The following is an 18,320-nucleotide window of genomic DNA, read 5'->3' on the forward strand; positions in this document are numbered from 1 at the left end:
AATCCTACACATTTGCTATTTAAATGTCAAGTTTAATTTATTAAAATTAAATCAAATTAAAAATTCAGTTTCTCAGTCATATCAGCCACATTTTGAATGCTCAGTAGCCATGTTTGGCTAGTGACCATCAAATTGCACAGCACAGATACACGACTGTTCTATCATTGCAGAAACACTGTTGGAAAGTGCTGCTTTAGGAAATAAGACCAGATCTGTGGTTCACAAATGCTTATGCATAGGCCAAATTACCCAACAGTGTGACAAAATAGATTTCTGAGTGTATTACTTATATATTGTGGCATAATAAATTACTCCAAAATGTAGTGGCTTAAAATAATGATCAATCTTTATTACCCCACACATTTTCTGTAGGTCAGGAGTTCTTGAGTGACTCAGCTGTGTTGTTGGGCACAAAGCCTCTCATGAAGCTGCAGTCAAGGGGTTGGTCAGGAGCAGCCTCTGAAGGCTTGGCTGGGGCTGAAGGAGCCTCCTCTAAGGTGGCTCACTCACATGGCTGGCCAGTTGGTGCTAGATGTTAGATGACCACCCACTTCTGTTTGCCTGGCACTAAGAGGTTCCCTGGGATGTGGGACTTTCATTGTGAAAACTGGAACTGTCCTAGAATGATTGGTCACCCTACTGCTGTCAGAAGGGCTCAGTTCCACCCAACATGAGCCTCTTCCAGGGCTGCTTTAGTGTCCTTATGATGTGGCTGCCATCTTTTCCTAGGATGAGGGATCCAGGACAGTACCAGGCAGAAGCTCTAGTGTCTTTTCTGACTGCCTTGGAAGTCACATGGCATTACTCTTGCTGTATGTTTTCGTTAGAAGCAAATTACTAAATTCTGTGGTCCACATTCAAGGACAGGGGAATTAGCATCCACCTTCTGAAGGGAGGATTGTCAAAGAATATGTGGACGTATTTTAAACCTTCCATAGTGTCCCATCTGATTGGGCAGGTGATGCAAGGCCTCGGAATCTGTACTTGGCTAAGGGATCAATGATCCCTGATGTGCAGTCATGTTTGCCCCCCAGTAGTTTGGCTAGCCACAAGGTCCTTTCACACTGTGAAATAACAGTCATCCCACCTACCTCGGGAGGCATTCATGGGAGGGGAGGAGGCTGAAGGACAACACCGGGCCAGAGGATAAGTGAGCTGAGTATTGCTAGACAACTGGATGTCCCTTCCCACAGAAAAAATGAACAATAACTAGGGAGCCATTTAGAAAGTCCTCAGTGCAATGAAACATTGAACACTGTCATAAATGATCATCATCAAACTACATAGTAACATGGAAGAAAAAACTCACAATACAAAATACACACTCAGGGCCAGATACCGTGGCTCACACCTGTAATCCCAGCACTTTAGGAGGCCAAGGCAGGCAGATCACCTGAGGTCAGGAGTTCAAGACCATCCTGACCAACATGGTGAAACCCTGTCTCTACTAAAAATACAAAAATTAGCCAGGTGTGGTGGAAGGCACCTGTAATCCCAGCTACTCAGGAGGATGAGGCAGGAGAATCGCTTGAACTTGAGAGGCAGAGGTTAAGTGAGCTGAGATTGCACCACTGCACTCCAGCCTGGGTGACAAGAGTGAGACTCCATCTCAAAGAAACAAAAAAAAAAAGAAAGAAATCAAAGAAATAGATGGACAAGGTCTGGAAATGAGTTTATTATACCAAAAAGAACACCGTTGTAGTCATGGTCGTTGGGCTGGGAGAAGATCACGGTTAATTGCAACAAATGCAAGTTAGTGTGGTTTGTGTTGTCTTTTCAATTAAAGTGGATGGCTCCTTCTTCAGACCTTAGCTCAACGGTCACTTTTTCAGAGGCTTTTCCAGTCTTCCTCAGTGTTTCTCAGCCTCATCACTGTTGATATTCTGGGCTAGACGTTTCTTTGTGGGGCGGGGTCAGGGCCTGTCCTGTGTAAGATGTTTAGCGTCATCCCTGGCCACTACCCGGCGGATGCCATTAGCACCACCTCTTCCCCAAAGTTGTGAAATTAAAAACATCTCCACATATTGTCAGGTACCCCTGGGAATCGAGGGTCAGTTTGCCCTTGGAACTGAGTCAGGAAACCAGCCTAACACTCTACTGGGAATGAAATATTTGCAGCTCGGGCTTAGAAGCATTTCATCAGCAGCCTCAGTTTCCTCATCTGTAAATGAGGGAGACTGATGCCTGTTTGACACAGGGGAAAATCAGTCTTGAGAATTTACCTTTATGGAGATCCCCTGCAGGCTTGGAGTGACGGGTTTGGAGAGTGCTGCCACTTGCTGGTGAGTAGGTGGGAGTGTACCCGTAGCTCAACCCGCTCCAGGCCACAGGGAAGCAACTTGCCTGCCAGGTGGAATGCAGCTGGGTTGGCTGGTAAAGTCCTGTCTCTAAGACTGGGCCAGGGAAGCCTCAAATAAGGCCAGCCAGGGTGTGTGGCAGCCAGCAATGTCTGTGGGGATGGGACATTTTTCTATTGTTTTGGTCAAATGTTTAGTGATGTTTAAAAAAAGGCCAACTTTGTTTATTTCCCTCTCCCTTTTTCCTACAGATGCAAAGATCCCTCTCCCTTAGAATCTCTCTAACTCAGGGCTTGGTTGTTTGTATTTGCATGAGGGCAGGGAGTCTGAGGGTTGAAATCATGTCTAGCTGCTTGCCTAGCAACGACTCCTTGTGGACAGACTGGTGGGGATTCTAGGCAACTCCCTCCCCCGGGCCAGGTTTGGTGGAAAAGGCAGAAGGTTGGCACTGCCCATGGCAACCCAAACTCACATCTTTCCCTAAACCTGCCCCTCTCCAACCCCGTAGGGGCTGGGCCAGACCCTGAGTTCCACAGCTAGAAACATCACCTCCATTTGGGAGGTAAAAATACAAAATTAGGTGGGTGTGGTGGCATATGCCTGTGATCCCAGCTACTCGGGAGGCTGAGGCAGAAGAATTGCTTGGACTCAGAAGGCAGAGGTTATGGTGAGCCAAGATTGTGCCACTGCACTCCAGCCTGGGCAACAAGAGTGAAACTCCTGGCTCAAGCCTGTAATCCCAGCACTTTGGGAGGCCGAGGCGGGTGGATCACGAGGTCAAGAGATCGAGACCATCTTGGTCAACATGGTGAAACCTCATCTCTACTAAAAATACAAAAAAAATTAGCTGGGCACTGTGGCGTGTGCCTGTAATCCCAGCTACTCAGGAGGCTGAGGCAGGAGAATTGCCTGTAATCCCAGCTACTCAGGAGGCGGAGGCAGGAGAATTGCCTGTAATCCCAGCTACTCAGGAGGCGGAGGTTGCGGTGAGCCGGGATCGTGCCATTGCACTCCAGCCTGGGTAAAAGAGCGAAATTCCATCTCAAAAAAAAAAAAAAAAAAAGAGTGAAACTCCATCTAATAATTTTTTTTTTGACTGCAGTCATTTTATTTATTTACTCATTTATTTATTTTTTTTTAGATTATACCTTTTGATAGAGAAGTGGTTAGGAGGAATTGGCCACCTTTTTTTTTTTTTTGAGACAGGTCTCACTCTGTCACCTAGGCTGGAGTGCAGGGATATGAGCTCGACTCACTGCAACCTCTGCCTCCCAGATTCAAGAAATTCTGCTTTGGCCTCCCAAGTAGCTGGGACTACAGGTGCCCACCACCACACCTGGATAATCTTCATATTTTTTTGATACAGAAAAGGTTTCACCATGTTGGCCAGGCTGCTCTCAAACTCCTGACCTCAAGTGACTGCCCGCTTTGGCCTCCCAAAATGCTGAGATTACAGGCTTAAGCCAGCACACCTGGCCTGGCTACCATTTTTGCAGGCAATCCAGCATGTCCACCTCCTTCAAGTCAGGTCAGGGCCCCCCATGAAATACTTGCTCACTTCATTCATTCCTTTTTTATCTGAAGATGAAGTCTTTTTCTGTCGTCCAGGCTGAAGTGCGGTGGCACGATCTCAGCTCACTGCAACCTCTGCTCCTAGTTCAAGCCATTCTCCTGCCTCAGGCTCCTGAGTATCTGGGACTACAGGTGTGTGCCGCCATGCCTAGCTATTTTTTTTTTTTTTTGTATTTTTAGTGGAGAAGGGGTTTCACCATATTGGCCAGGCTGGTCTCAAATTCCTAACCTCAGGTGATCTGCCTGCCTTACCCTCCCAAAGTGCTGGGATCACAGGCGTGATTCCACCATGTCCAGCCCACTTCATTCATTTCTGCTCATAAGTCACCTCTTTGGAGAGGCCTTCCATGACTGTCCTGATTATCCCTCAGCCCTGCTCCTTATGCCCACCTTGCCTTAGCAACATTTGCCATCGTACTCTTTTTGCTGACTGTCAGTCTTGCCCCCTTGACAGTAAGTGCCAAGAGGGAAGGAACCACATTTACTTTGTTCATTGCTAAGTCTCCAACACCCAGCAGAGGGCCTGGCCCATGGTAGGAGCTGAATAAATATTTGTTGAATGAATGAATGTTCCTAAGAACCAATGCAGTTATCAAAGTCCATAATTACATATTTGTTTGTATAATGATCTGTGTAAGGTCCATCTTTTCCCTTGACTGATACTTTCACAGGAAGGGACAGTGTCTGTTTCTACCCACTATTGGAATATATCCTTAGTTCTTAGTGTAGTGTCTAGAAAATAACGACTGGCAATGGATTTTGGCTGAATGAGTGAGTGCATGCTGAGCAGGAGGGGCAGGATGTAGGCCAAAAAGTAGAGCATTTCCAGAGAGAGATATCTCTCATCACAACACACAGATACTAGACCTTGATGAAGATGGGTTGCTGTACTTTAAAACAGTATTAAGAGATGGGCAGGCTGGGTGCCGTGGCTCACGCCTATAATCCCAAAATTTTGGGAGGCCAAGGCGAGTGGATTACGAGGTCAAGAGATCGAGACCATCCTGGTCAACAAGGTGAAACCCTGTCTCTACTAAAAATACAAAAATTAGCTGGGCATTGTGGCACGCGCCTGTAGTCCCAGCTACTTGGGAGGCTGAGGCAGGGGAATTGCTTGAACCCAAGAGGCGGAGGTTGTGGCGAGCTGAGATCGTGCCATTGCACTCCAGTCTGGGCAACAAGAGTGAAACTCAGTCTCAAGGAGAAAAAAAAAAAAAGGATAGATGGGACCTTTGTTTTGTTTTTCTTCAGAGGTTGGAGTGAAAGTGTACTAAGCAAAAGAAGAAAGCTCTCTGCCATGAAGAGGGGGACCAAAAGCGGGTTGTCTATTTTTTTTTTTTTACTTTAAGTTCTGGGATACATGTGCAGAACATGCAGCTTTGTTGCATAGGTATACGCATGCCTTAGTGGTTTACTGCACCCATCAACCTGTCATCTAGGTTTTAAGCCCCACATGCATTAGGTATTTGTCCTAATGCTATCCTTTCCTTTGCCCCTAACTGCCTGATAGGCCCGGTGTGTGATGTTCCCCTCCCTGTGTCCATGTGTTCTCATTGTTCACCTCCCACTTGTGAGTGAGAACATTCAGTGTTGGGTTTTCTGTTCCTGTGTTAGTTTGCTGAGAATGATGGCTTCCAGCTTCATCCATGTCTCTACAAAGGACATTCTTTTTTAAGGCTGCACAGTATTCTATGGTGTATATGTGCCACATTTTCTTTACACAGTCTATCACTAATGGGCATTTGGGTTGGTTCCAAGTCTTTGCTATTATAAATTGTGCTGCAATAAACATATGTGTGCATGTGTCTTTATAGTAGAATGATTTATAATCCTTTGGGTATATACCCAGTAATGAGATTGCTGGGTCAAATGTTATTTCTGGTTCTAGATCCTTGAGGAATAACCACGCTGTCTTCCGTAATGGTTGAACTCATTTACACTCCCACCAAGACTGTAAAAGCGTTCCTATTTCTCTACAGCCTCACCAGTATCTGTTGTTTCCCGATGTTTTAATTATGGCCATTCTAACTGGCTTGAGGGACTTGTCATTTTTACAGTTGAATGCAAAGACACTTATAAGAAAATGAGGAGGGATGGGTGTCTCATTTGCATAAGGCATAAATTTCTGGTAGCTCCACCCCATCCTCCCAGTGCACACGCTTGACTTTCTCCATATTGCTTTGTTCCTCTTACTGAACATGTGTTAGGGGATGCAATTTTCCATTCTGGGGAGGTAGGACCTTTAAGAGATGTTTAGGTCATTAGGGCAGAGCCCTCACAAATGGATTAATGCCATTATCTTGTTATTTTTGGGAATGGGTTGGCCTCCTCTTTCTTTCTCTCTCCCTCTCTTTGCCCTTCTGCTGCGTGACACTCTTCCACTATGAAATGATACACAAGAAGGCCCTCACCAGATGGCAGCATGTTAGTATCAGACTTCCCAATCTCTAGACTGTATGCCAATCAATTTCTGTTTTAATAAATTACCCAGTCTGTGGTATTATTATAGCAGTACAAAATTAATGAAGACATGGATGTAAATAAGAATTTTCAGAATTGACTTTTTTTTTTTTTTGAGACGGAGTTTCGCTTTTGTTACCCAGGCTGGAGTGCAATGGCCCGATCTCGGCTCACCGCAACCTCTGCCTCTTGGGTTCAAGCAATTCTCCTGCCTCAGCCTCCCGAGTAGCTGGGATTACAGGCACGCGCCACCATGCCCAGCTAATCTTTGTATATTTCAAAAATTACAAGAGAGAAACTTCATCTCAAAAAAAAAAATCACAGCCTCATAGCCTTTCTCTGAGCCTACTGCTCCAGTATTAGTTGGGTGCTTGTGAAAAATACAGGTGCCAGCCCCACCCCAGAAGTATTAATGGAGAACATCCAGGGGCTAAGGGATAGGCCCCCGACCTGCACATCCCAGCAGTCATGCAGGAGGTGACTCTTATGTGCACCACATTTTGTGGTAAGATATAATTGCCTTTCCATTTCTATGCTCTAAGCTGGAAATATCTTGGTCTGGGTTTTCCTTTAAGACACCCTGTGTCTCAGCTAGGCAAGGTGGCTCACGCCTGTAATCCCAGCACTTTGGGAGACTGAGCTGGGTAGATCATGAGGTCAAGAGATCGAGACCATCCTGGCCAACATGGTGAAACCCCGTCTCTACTAAAAGTACAAAAATTAGCTGAGTGTTGTGGTACATGCCTGTAGTCCCAGCTACTCGGGAGGCTGAGGCAGGAGAATTGCTTGAACCCAGGAGGCGGAGGTTGCAGTGAGCCAAGATTATGCCACTGCACTCCAGCCTGGTGACAGAGCAACACTCCATCTCAAAAAACAAACAAACAAACACTCGTGTCTCTTAAGACCTTGGTAGCTTTATTTCCAGAAGACTTTTTTTTTTTTTTTAAAGACAAGGTCTCAGTCTGTCACCCAAGCTGGAGTGCAGTGGTGTGATCACAGCTCACTGGTGATCCTCCTACCTGGGTTTCTTTGCTTTTTGCTTGTTGAACTGCTTAAGTTTCTTATAGAGGCTGGGCACAGTGGCTCACACCTGTAATCCCAGCACTTTGGGAGGCCGAGGTGGAAGAATCACCTGAGGTTAGGAGTTTGAGACCAGCTTGGCCAACATGGTGAAACCCTGTCTCTATTTAAAAAAAAAAAAAAGTTCCTTATAGATTCAGGATATTAGACCTTTGTCAGATGTGTAGTTTGTAAATATTTTCTCCCATTCTATAGGTTGTCTGTTTACTTTGTTGATAGTTTCTTTTGCTGTGCAGAAGCTCTTACGTTTAATTGGGTCCCACTTGTCAATTTTGTTTTTGAGACAGGGTCTCACTTTGTCACCCAGGCTGGAGTGCAGTGGTGCCATCATAGCTCACTGCAGCCTCAACTCCGGGACTCAAGCGATCCTCCTACCTCAGTTTCCTGAGTAGCTGAGACTACAGGTGTGGGGCATCATGCCAGGCTAATTGTTGTATTCTTTGTACAGATGGGTTTTTGCCATGTAGCCCAGGCTGATTTTTGTTTTTGTTGTAACTGCTTTTGAGGACTGAGTCATTTATAAATTGTTTGCCATGGTTGACGTCTAGGAGGGTATTTCCTAGGCTTTCTTCTGGGATTTTAATAGTTTGAAGTCTTACATTTAAGTCTTTAATCTGTCTTGAGTTAATTTTTATACATGGTGATAGGCAGGGATCCAGTTTTGTTCTTCTGTATATAGATAGCCAGTTATTCCAGCAGCATTTATTGAATAGGGAGTCCTTTCCCCATTGCTTATTTTTGTCCAATTTGTTGAAGATTAGTTGGTTGTAGAAGTGTGGATTTATTTCTGTGTTCTCTATTCTGTTACATTGGCCTCTGTGTCTGTTTTTGTACCAGTACTCTGCTGTTTGGGTTATTGCAGCCTTTTAGTATAGTTGGAAATCAGGTAATGTGATGCCTCCAAATTTGTTCTTTTTGCTTAGGATGCTTTGGTTATTCTGGCTCTTTTTTGTTCAATTTAAATTTTAGAATAGTTCTTTTTCTAATTCTGTAAAAAATGATGTTAGTTTGATAGGAATAGGATTAAATCTACAGATTGCTTTAGGCAGTATGGACATTTTAATGATATTGATTCTTCCAATCCATGAGCATGGAGTGTCTTTCCATTTGCTTGTATCATATAGATGATGCTTTCTAACAGTGTCCTTACCTGGTGGGAAGGGTGAACAAGCTCTCTCAGGCCTCTGCCCTGATGATAATCAGTTTCGAAAGCTCTCCCTCCTAATACCATCATCTTGGGACTTAACGATTTCAACATACCAATTTTAAGAGACAAACATTCATACCATAGCTGCATTCTAATAAATCATTTCTAGAATTGTCTTTTAGATATTGTATATTAGTTTCCTATTCCTGTTGTAACAAACTACCACAGACTTAGTGGTCTAAACTACTCAGATTTATCATTTTACAGTTTCAGAGGTCAGATGTCTGAAATCAGTCTCTCTGGGCTAAAATTAAGTGGGCATCAGGGCTACTCCTTCCAGAAGCTCTGGGAGGAGAATCTGCTTCCTTGACTTTCTAGCTTCTGTGGGCTGCTTGCATTTCCTTGGCTCATGGCCCTTTCTGACATTTTCAGAGCCAGCAGTATAGCATCTCCAGTGTCTTCTTTCTCTCTGACCCACTCTGCTCTGGCATTAAATCACCTTCTTTCACTCTGACCCTCTTGTCTTCTTCTTATAATAACTTGTAGGCTGAGCATGGTGGCTCATGCCTGTAATCCCAGCACTTTAGGAGGCTGAGGTCCATAGATCAGCTGAGGTCAGGAGTTTGAGACCAGCCTGGACAACATGGTGAAACCTTGTCTCTCCTAAAAATACAAAAATTAGCTGGGCCTGGTGGCAGGTGCCTGTAATCCCAGCTACTTGGGAGGCTGAGGCAGGAGAATCACTTGAACCCGCGAGGCAGAGGTTGCACTGAGCTGAGATTGCACCACTGCACTCCAGGCTGGGTGACAGAGCGAGACTCTGTCTAAAAAAAGAACTTGTGATTACATTCTTGTGATTACATTGGGCCCACTTGAATGATATAGGACAGTCTCCCCATGTCAAGATCCTTAACATCCGTATGATCTCACTTAAATCTAGAATTTAAAATAATCATACTCATAGAAGCAGAAAGTACAGTGGTGATTGTCAGGGCTGGAGGAAAGGGAAAATGGAGAGATGATGATCAAAGGGTCTAAGTGTTAGTTATGCCAGATAAATTCTGGAGAGTTGTGCATCTGACATAAGGTCTAATATCCAAAATCTATAAGGAACTCAAATTCAACAAGCAAAAAAACAAACAACCTCATTAAAAAAGTGGGCAAAGGGGACAGGCGTAGTGGCTCACACTTGTAATCCTAGCACTCTGGGAGGCTGAGGCAGGTGGATTGGTTGAGCTCAGAAGTTCGAGACCAGCTTGGGCAAATATGGCAAAACCTCATCTCTACTAAAAACAAAGAAAAAGTGGGCAGAGGACATGAACGACGCTTCTCAAAAGAAGACATATAAGTGGCCAACAAAGATGTTAAAAAAATGTTCATCATCACTAATCATTATCTACTATACATCACAGTGCCTGCAGCTAACAATACTGCACTGTATACTTACAATTGCCAAGAGGATAGATCTTAAGTGTTCCTACCAAAAAAAGGGAATGGGGGTCAGGTATGTTAATATGCTTGATGGTGGTGATGGTTTCATGGAAATATACTTATCTCCAAACACATCGACTTATATATATTAAATATGTACAACTTTTTATATGTCAAAAAAGTGGAGTTTTTTTGTGTGTGTGTATTTTTTGTTTGTTTGTTTTTTACATTCACAGGTTCCAGTGAATAGGATGTGGATATCCTTGGGGGGCCATTATTGTACTTACCATAGTTTGCCTCCACAGTCTTTAATGCTGGGGTTGCAGTAATGCTGAACATAGATTGCTTTCCATTAACATTGTAACAGAACTATTTACTGACAGGGAGTTTTTGTAACCATCTTTCCTCAAGGTTGTGAGTGATTTCAATATGCCCAAGGTGGAAACCAGGCTGTGTTCTATACTGGGCTGCTGTCCATTTTCCTGCTGTGTGCATTCTCCATACTTAGGATAAGTATGTGTGGGTTCCCAGCAGTAGGTCAAGGGCGGTGGAATAAGTTTATGATTCTTATTGAATATAGCCTAATTACTTTTCAGAAGGATTGTATCACTTTACATATCTCCTGATGAATCTCACGTCTTTCTTAAAACTGAAAAAAGTTCTCTCTTTTTATAATCAAGGTGTTATGTCTTCATTAAAGAATATTTGGAGGCCAGGTGTGGTGGCTCATGCCTGTAATCCCAGCATTTTGGGAGGCCGAGGCGGGTTGATCACTTGAGGTTAAGAGTTTGAGACCAGCCTGGCCAACATGGCAAAACCAAGTCTCTACTAAAAATGCAAAAATTAGCCAGATGTTGTGGCATGCACCTGTAGTCACAGCTACTTGGGAGGCTGAGGCATGAGAATTGCTTGAACCCGGGATGTGGAGGTTGCAGTGAGCCGAGATGGTGCCACTGTCCTCCAGCCTGGGGGACAGAGGGAGACTCTGTCTCAACAACAACAAAAAAGAAAAAGAAAAAGAAAAAAAACCCAAAAAACAAAAAACCAACCAACCAAACAAACAAAAGAATATAAGGGAAATGTAAAAAGAGCCAAAGAAAAAAATCACTCAGAGTCTCATAAATAGAAACACAACTTAATCATTGTGGTTCTGCTGAGACTTGATTATGAAAAAAAGAAAAAATAACTGTGTTTCAATTAATAAGAATTGATCAATTCTGGCCAGGTGCGGTGGCTCATGCCTGTAATCCCAGCACTTTGGGAGGCTTAGGCGGGCGGATCACAAGGTCAGGAGTTCAAGACCAGCCTGACCAACTTGGTGAAACCCGTTTCTACTGAAAATACAAAAATTAGCTGGGCATGGTGGTGCATCCCTATAACCCCATCTACTCTGGAGGTTGAGTCAGGAGAATTGCTTGAACCAGGACCTGGGAGGCGGAGGTTGCAGTGAGCCGAGATTGTACCACTGTACTCCAGCCTGGGCTACAGAGCGAGACTCCGACTCAAAAAAAAAAAAAGAAAAGAAAAGAATGGATCAATTCTCATAAATATTTCATTAATAATACACTTCTTTCCAATATTTGTCTTTCTGTGTATATGTATACAAACTTCTTAAAAAACATAGCTATGATGTTGGAATTTCTTGGAACTGTTTTATTTATTTTAATTTTTTTTAAAACTGAGTTTCACTCTTATTGCCTGGGCTGGAGTGCAATGGCATGATTTTGGCTCAAGACAACCTCTGCCTCCCAGGTTCAAGCAGTTCTCCTGCCTCAGCCTCCCAATTAGCTGGGATTACAGGCACGTGCAACCACGCCCCGCTAATTTTGTATTTTTAGTAAAGATGGGGTTTCTCCATGTTGGTCAGGCTGGTTTCAAACTCCCGACTTCAGGTGATTCACCTGCCTCAGCCTCCCAAAGTGCTGGGATTATAGGCATGAGCCACTGCGCTTAGGACGCCTCATATTTTGGGATATACAGGAGAACATTATAGATTGTGTTTATCTTGGGATGGTTCCCATCCTGTTTCCCCAAGTGATTACTGATGTCACTCAGAACCTGGAGGCCTGGCTGGGTCCTTCCCCGGATGCTGAGTGTCAGGGGACAATGTGGGGAGTGTGGCCTGAGATCCTTGACCACAAACGCGTCATCTTGATTCTTCCTACCAGACTCTAGTCTGAGGAATTCACTAGAAAATGATCGTAAGGTGAGGTTTTATGACAACACAGCTTTATAATCCAATTAATTGATGTTGGTTACAAGCAGAATATTTTTCTCTTTAAAAATTAATTCACATAAGTTACTACCATTTCTGCCTTCATGGACTTTGTCTTCAAGCTCTGGTACTTGGCATAGACAATGCTAAGAAACCACGTAGAAATCCAGGGACGTCTGGCTCTGAAAAGAGGAGAATGGGGAGTGTTTCAACCTATGTTCTTAGAAGGTAATTGGCTGCTTTCCATTTTGATAAATACCTACAGTAGAAGCCCTAGGGCTATTAGCAATAAGAAAAAAACCCAAATTCCCTAAAATAAAATATGCTCACATTGGTAACCCATTCCAATATTAACAATAAAAGAAAAATCTCATTTTCCTTCGATGTTTTACATTGTTTTGCTTGAAGGGAGGAGAGGAACTGAGTTAGCATCTGGAATAAAACACTCCAAACTGGACTAGGTGAAACAGGAATCCATTGGCTCAGGCAGCTGGCAAGTACAGAGTGTAGGCTCAGGCATGGCTAGATTCAGGACCTCATCTCTGCCTTTCTCTTACAGGCTGACTTCATTTTTAGGGAAAGCCTTCATTTCTGCAGCCCCAGGAATTCTCATCTGGTATCATTGGTCCATCCCTGGGGGAGGGGCAAGAGAGGTATACAGGGCTCTAATTGGTCAGGCTGGGCCATGTGGCTTTGGAGTGGCTTCCACTCCCAGGAAGGCTTTGGAGTCAGGGTTGAAGTCAGCTCCATGAAACTTGCTGACTGAAAGGAGAGGGAAACAGCGTCATCCCCCCAGAGAAAAACTGAGGTTAGGATTGTCCTGTCCCCACAAACCTCCTTCTCCATTCACCGAGACTCGACTGTCTTCATCAGGGACTTGCTCTAGCCAGGTTAAGCTCAAGTGGGGTTACTAAAGTGGCACAGGGAAACCCACGCACGGAAAGAACAGGGGGGCACTCAAGGAACAGGGGCCCAGAGCCATCCTCTGCAGCGGTTGCTCCATTCTCTGCTCTGCAATGCCCTTGTTAGCTTCCCAACGCCGACAGGGATGCCAGACCCAGGTCTACCCAAGGGCCTTGCAAGCTCCTGCATTTTCCCCTCTGCCATTCTTATCTCTGGGTTTCTCAGTTCAAATTTGCAAGAGAGGATCTGATTGGCCTGGCTTGGGTCAGGGGCCAAACCAAAGCCCAATCAGCTGTGGTAGATGGAGTGGAGGTGGGGCTTAGGGGGTTTCCCTCTTCCTCAGGGTTGAGGTGGGTCAATGGATTCTAGTGATTATAGGACCTGCAGATCTCAGCTGATTTTCTTTAAAAAAAACTTACTAGTGCTATTTTTTGAGGCAGGAACTTTGTGGTACAGGCTGGAGTGTAGTGGTGGGATGCTAGCCCACTGCAGCCTCAAACTCCTCATTTCAAGCCATCCTCCTTCCTTGGCTTTCCAAACAGTTGGGATTACCGGCTTGAGCCTCTGAGCCTGGCGCCAGTTACTGAGTACCTACTCTTCATGTGTTCCATTTTAAACTTACACCAACACACTGAAGCTGAGGTTCTGAGAGGCCAGACTTCTTGCTCAGGGTCAGGCGGCCAGTAAGTGAGTGAGCAGACACTAGGTGGTTAATCCAAAAAAGCACCTAGGGGAGCTGGTGAAAAGGCCCAGGATCATGTAGCACTCTCTCCAGGTTATTTATTTATTTATTTATTTTTGAGACAGTCTCACTTCGTCACCCAGGCTGGAGTGCAGTGCCTTGATCTGGACTCACTGCCCAAGTTCAAGCGATTCTCGTGCCTCAGCCTCCTGAGTAGCTGGGATTACAGGCACACACCACCATGCTCGGCTAATTTTTGTATTTTTAGTAGAGACAGGGTTTCACCATGTTGGCCAGGCTGGTCTCGAACTCCTGGCCTCAAGTGATCTGCCCACCTTGGCCTCCCAAAGTGTTGGGATTACAGGCGTGAGTCAACACGCCTGACCTCCAGGTTGGTTCTTGAAAGTGAAGTTGAGAAGTGGTGCTGGAGGGGAGGGAGCCCTTCCACATTTGTTCCCAGCCTCACAACTGGGCTGCACTGCCATCTGTTCCTAGCCCGTTGAGGTTCCTGGAGCCCCGCCTTGTCCGCCGGCCTCCCTGAGGTCCTGTCCTCCTTCTGCCCACCAGTCTCTATATGGAGGATAGGGACCACCAGGCTGGGAAGCCCGGAGTCCCCAGGCAACTCCTGGGCCTGGGAAGGTCATAGAATTCATCCTATACTAACCATGATCTTGAAGAGGGCTCTTCCTCACATTCCCAGTCACTCCTCCCCCAGCCCCTACATACGGCCTCGGCACCCTGTCCGCATCCCATTCCCACTCTGTATCAGCTGCCTTCTTCCTCAGCAACCCATCATAGCCACTTTCACATGTAATCTGCCGCCTGTTTCCCGCAGCCAGTCCTGATTGCCTCCTCCGCAGCCCCAGTTGCCTACTGCTTTAGCTGGTGTGGCAGCGGGCTGTGAGGAGTGTCCTGATTCTGTAACCCGGCACCTCCTCCACAGGGCCCTAGACACCTCAAGCCCTCGAGGACTTTTGTAGATCAAAGGCGAAGGGCGTGCAGAATCTTCATCCATCTAACAAATTAATTCTTGAAACCTGCTTCGAATGGGCCTCGCGCGGAACACAGGAGACACTCAGTGTTAAACGAGACCGCTCGCTTAGGCCCTAGCAGGGAGAAGGTGACGGTTCACTCAACACACACTAACTGGGTCCCGCAGGAGGCCAGGCCCCGGCTGGTCGCCAGTTCACCCGGGCGCCCTCGGCCGGCCTGATCTCTTCGCAAAACCCAATTCATGTTTTATTGTTTTGCTTTTTTACCTTTCAAATGCACGGAAATTGGCTGCTAGTAGCTTTACTACAGGAGAAGTCGCTAATCTGCAGTGCAAACTCTGCGCACAGGGGTTTTCTCCGCAATTGTCTAGTGCTGAGCAGGCGGGTCTGAAGCGCCAGACACAATGTATCCGCAGCCCGGGAACCACAGTCGCCGCCGCTACTCTGTATCTGCGCCACCCCGGGCGCCCAGAGTCCGCGCGGGGCCTGGGACTGCTCTCGGGGGATAGGGCCCACGCAGGCTTTGATGGGGGGCCGGGGGCCACTTCGTTCACCAAGGCGAGGCTAGGGTCCAGCGCGGGCCAGTACATCAACTCTCGTGGGATCTAGCAGCACCAAGGCCGAGCAGGAGACCCAGGAGCCGGGTGCGTCTTCCATTAGCGCAGGGACCTCAGGGTCAACGCTCAGCGAATCGGAAGGCCTCCTTCTCCTTCCAGAGCGCTGCCACTTGGGCCGAGCTTTCCAGCAAGGACCCGCGTGCCCCCGCGCACGCACACACGGTGCACACGTCAGGCCTGCGCCTCCCCGTGTCCAAGCGCACGCAGATCCTCCCGCGCGCCCGCACACTCCTGCAGGCTCCCGTGTCCGCTGCGGGGGCCGCGGGGCCGGGAAGGGTAAGAGTGCGGCTCGGGAGCGGGATGGGGACCTGGGCCCGGCCTGGTAGCTTTCCCGGGAGGGGCTTGGGGGCGGAGCGCGCCGGACAGGGCGCGCGAGAGGGAAGGCGGGTCCGCGCCGCCGCCGTCCGCACCGCCCCGCCCTTGGCCCCGCTGCTCGCTCCGCTCGGCTCCGCTCCCTGCCTCCGCGCCGCAGCCCCCGCCGTAGCCGCCGCCGAGCCCGCCGCCACCGCCTCTGAGGTAGGCGCAGCGGAAAAGGGCCCCGGCTCCCTAGCACCTCGGATGGCGGGCCGGGCGCCTGGGGAGCTGAGAGGGAGGCGCTGAGGGAGGGGCGGGCGAGGGCCAGGGCGAGGGGCCCCGGGAGCCCGGCCCAAGAGAGGGAGCGGGAGCGGTCGGCGCGGGCCTAGCTGGACAGCGGAGGGCTGAGAAGGACGCGCAGGGGGGCGCCGAGCGGGCCCGGGCTGGGGAGCGCGCGGCCGAGGGTCCGGAGACGCCTGCAGCTGGCTGCGAGAGGCGGCCCGGGCTTGCAGGCGGAAGGGCAGGGGCGGCCGCGTGGAGGCACGGCGGGCTGCGCGTCTAGGTGACCTTCCCCACCAGCGCCCACGCTCGCCAGGCTAGGCCAGGCCCCGGGGCCGGTGCGGGCCACGCTGCCGCCGTGGTAGTGAGCTCACGTGACAACCGTGGCCCCGCGCCCCCAGGCCCACACGCCTTAGCTGGCCCACGCCCGCAGCAGCTGGCGCCCGGGACCGCCCGCCTGTGCCAGAGCCTTCTGGGACGGAACGCGCTGGCCGAGAGTCGACTTAGGCCGTAGAGGCCGGAGCTCAGGCCTGGGCTGGAGGTTTGGCCTCAAAAAAGGAGGCCTCACGGGGAAGGATGTGGCCTTCTTGGCCTTAGGAGTGAGTTCTGGTTCAGTCGTTCATTCATTCGCCAAATGCGGCGGGGCATTCGGGAAACTGATTCGGAGCCTGACGTTGGAATAGAGGCCCGCAGTCCTGATGATTTGTCCAAGGTCACACAACTGGGAGGACCCCAAACCCAAGTTTTCTCGTCTTTAGAATGGGAGCAGTTGTATCTCTCCTTCGTTGAGTTTTGGGGAAGAATAAAATGAATTAACATGAAACCTTTCGAGCAGTGCTGGTATGGAGAAGGGCTAAGTACAAACGCTGACACCTTTGGGGCTTTTTGGATGAATCTAGCCCATCTCCCACAGATCATTTTGCTACACATGCATTGTGGAAAGGGTTCAATAAATGTAGCTCCTGTTTTTAAGCATTCTTACACTATTATTAACAGGCATTTGTATACCAGGTATTGAGTAACTTTAGGATAATTTATGAAAAACGTTGTAAGTCTACAAACGGACATTTTCAAGCTCGAGCAGTAAGTTTGCATGTGCAGACCTTGAATGTAGGAGCAGACCCTGGTTTGAAGGTTCGTTCCGCCTGTGGCCCCTGTCCCCTTGACTAGCCTTCCCCCTCTCCTGGGGAGGTAGGTTAAAGGGCGCCTCCATTTCCTAAATTCCTCTTCTGTTGACAAGGCCAGGGCAGACTGCCGAGGGCCTGCCTTCATTCTGCCCACGCCAGCTCTGGACCAACTGAGCTCCTAAGGGTCAGACTGAGACCCTGTGCTACTTTGTCTTCAGTGACTGGGCTGGTGCTACCTGGCACAGAGTAGGTGCTTGAGAAGGGTCTGGGGCGGGGATAAATGCACTCGTGTGTCAGAATCTACCCACCCTTATTGACAGAGTTTTACTATTCCAGTAGCAGGAACATCGTAGGTGCTCATTAGGTATATGTGGAATTATTGAAGGGGCATATAAAGGGCTGCAGGCCCAGACCATAGTCCTTTGATCCTGGCTTTTATTTTTTTATTTTTTATTTTTGGAGACAGGGTCTTGCTCTGTTGCTGGAGTACAGTGGCACCATATCAGCTCATGGCAGCTTCTGCCTCCTGGGCTCAAGCAATCCTCCCACCTCAGCCTCCCAGAGTATCTGGGATCCCAGGCACATACCACTAGGCCTGGTTAATTTTTGTATTTTTAGTAGAGATGGGGTTCTGTCATGTTGGCCAGGCTGATCACAAACTCCTGGCCTCAAGCAATCCACCTGCCTCAGCCTCCCAAAGTGCTGGCACTACAGGTGTGAGCCACCATGACCAGCCCTGGACATCCTTTTGAGGGACACAGACATCTCACTTGCAGAAAACAACCTCACCTAGCAGAGAGTCACAAATATTTAAAGAATTGTAACAATCTTGAAATAAGTGATTTAAATACATCGTCTTCCTTTGAGGGAAAGTTGTTGAACTGGTGTTTCTGGGCTTGCAGGGAGGGTGAATGGGGTTCTGCAGAAGGTGTTGGGGCTGTTACTCCTTCCCTCATGGTGGGTGGATCCATCATGGCTTGTGCTGGAGTTGTCCTGAGTATGGTGCCTGCCTCAGGCTAGTGGGGACTGCTCACTGTTGATTAGTTTTATTTCTGCTATTCTAGAGTCAGGCTGTAGGCAGGGGTTATTTGTAGCACAGAAAGCGGGACCATACAGGGATGAGGTGCCTATAGACCCCTGCCCCTGCTGAACACTAGGTGGATGTGGACAGTGAACTCCATGCTGGGGTAGTGAAGGGCATCCACTCTCCACCTTTACCAGGAA

At 47.8% G+C, this 18,320-nt stretch overlaps 1 protein-coding gene and 1 long non-coding RNA gene across 9 annotated transcripts in view; one reads left to right on the top strand and one right to left on the bottom strand.

The window, feature by feature from the left end:
• Positions 1–12,199: 12,199 nt before the first annotated feature.
• LOC144581393 (uncharacterized) lies at positions 12,200–15,184 on the bottom strand. Its single transcript, XR_013532075.1, has 2 exons — positions 15,047–15,184; positions 12,200–12,384 (listed from the first exon to the last, which is right to left on the bottom strand). It is a non-coding gene; the product is annotated as an uncharacterized LOC144581393 (long non-coding RNA).
• Positions 15,185–15,591: 407 nt separating this feature from the next.
• The window catches only part of VDAC1 (voltage dependent anion channel 1), a 31,946-nt gene continuing 29,217 nt past the window's right edge, over positions 15,592–18,320 (top strand). For 4 of the 8 annotated variants that reach the window (XM_035290848.2, XM_078364837.1, XM_035290846.3 and 1 more), the window contains exon 1: positions 15,592–15,672. Coding sequence is in view for 2 of the 8 variants with exons in the window: in XM_002744589.7 (XP_002744635.3) it covers positions 15,697–15,912 (216 nt within the window). In the remaining 6 variants the exon portion in view is untranslated. Of the gene's footprint in view, positions 15,913–18,320 lie in introns of all 8 variants that reach the window. The other 4 variants (XM_035290847.3, XM_035290850.3, XM_002744589.7 and 1 more) reach the window with 1 other exon arrangement.

This window comes from Callithrix jacchus, chromosome 2 (genome assembly GCF_049354715.1).
Source record: "Callithrix jacchus isolate 240 chromosome 2, calJac240_pri, whole genome shotgun sequence".
Classification (NCBI taxonomy): Eukaryota; Metazoa; Chordata; class Mammalia; order Primates; family Cebidae; genus Callithrix; species Callithrix jacchus.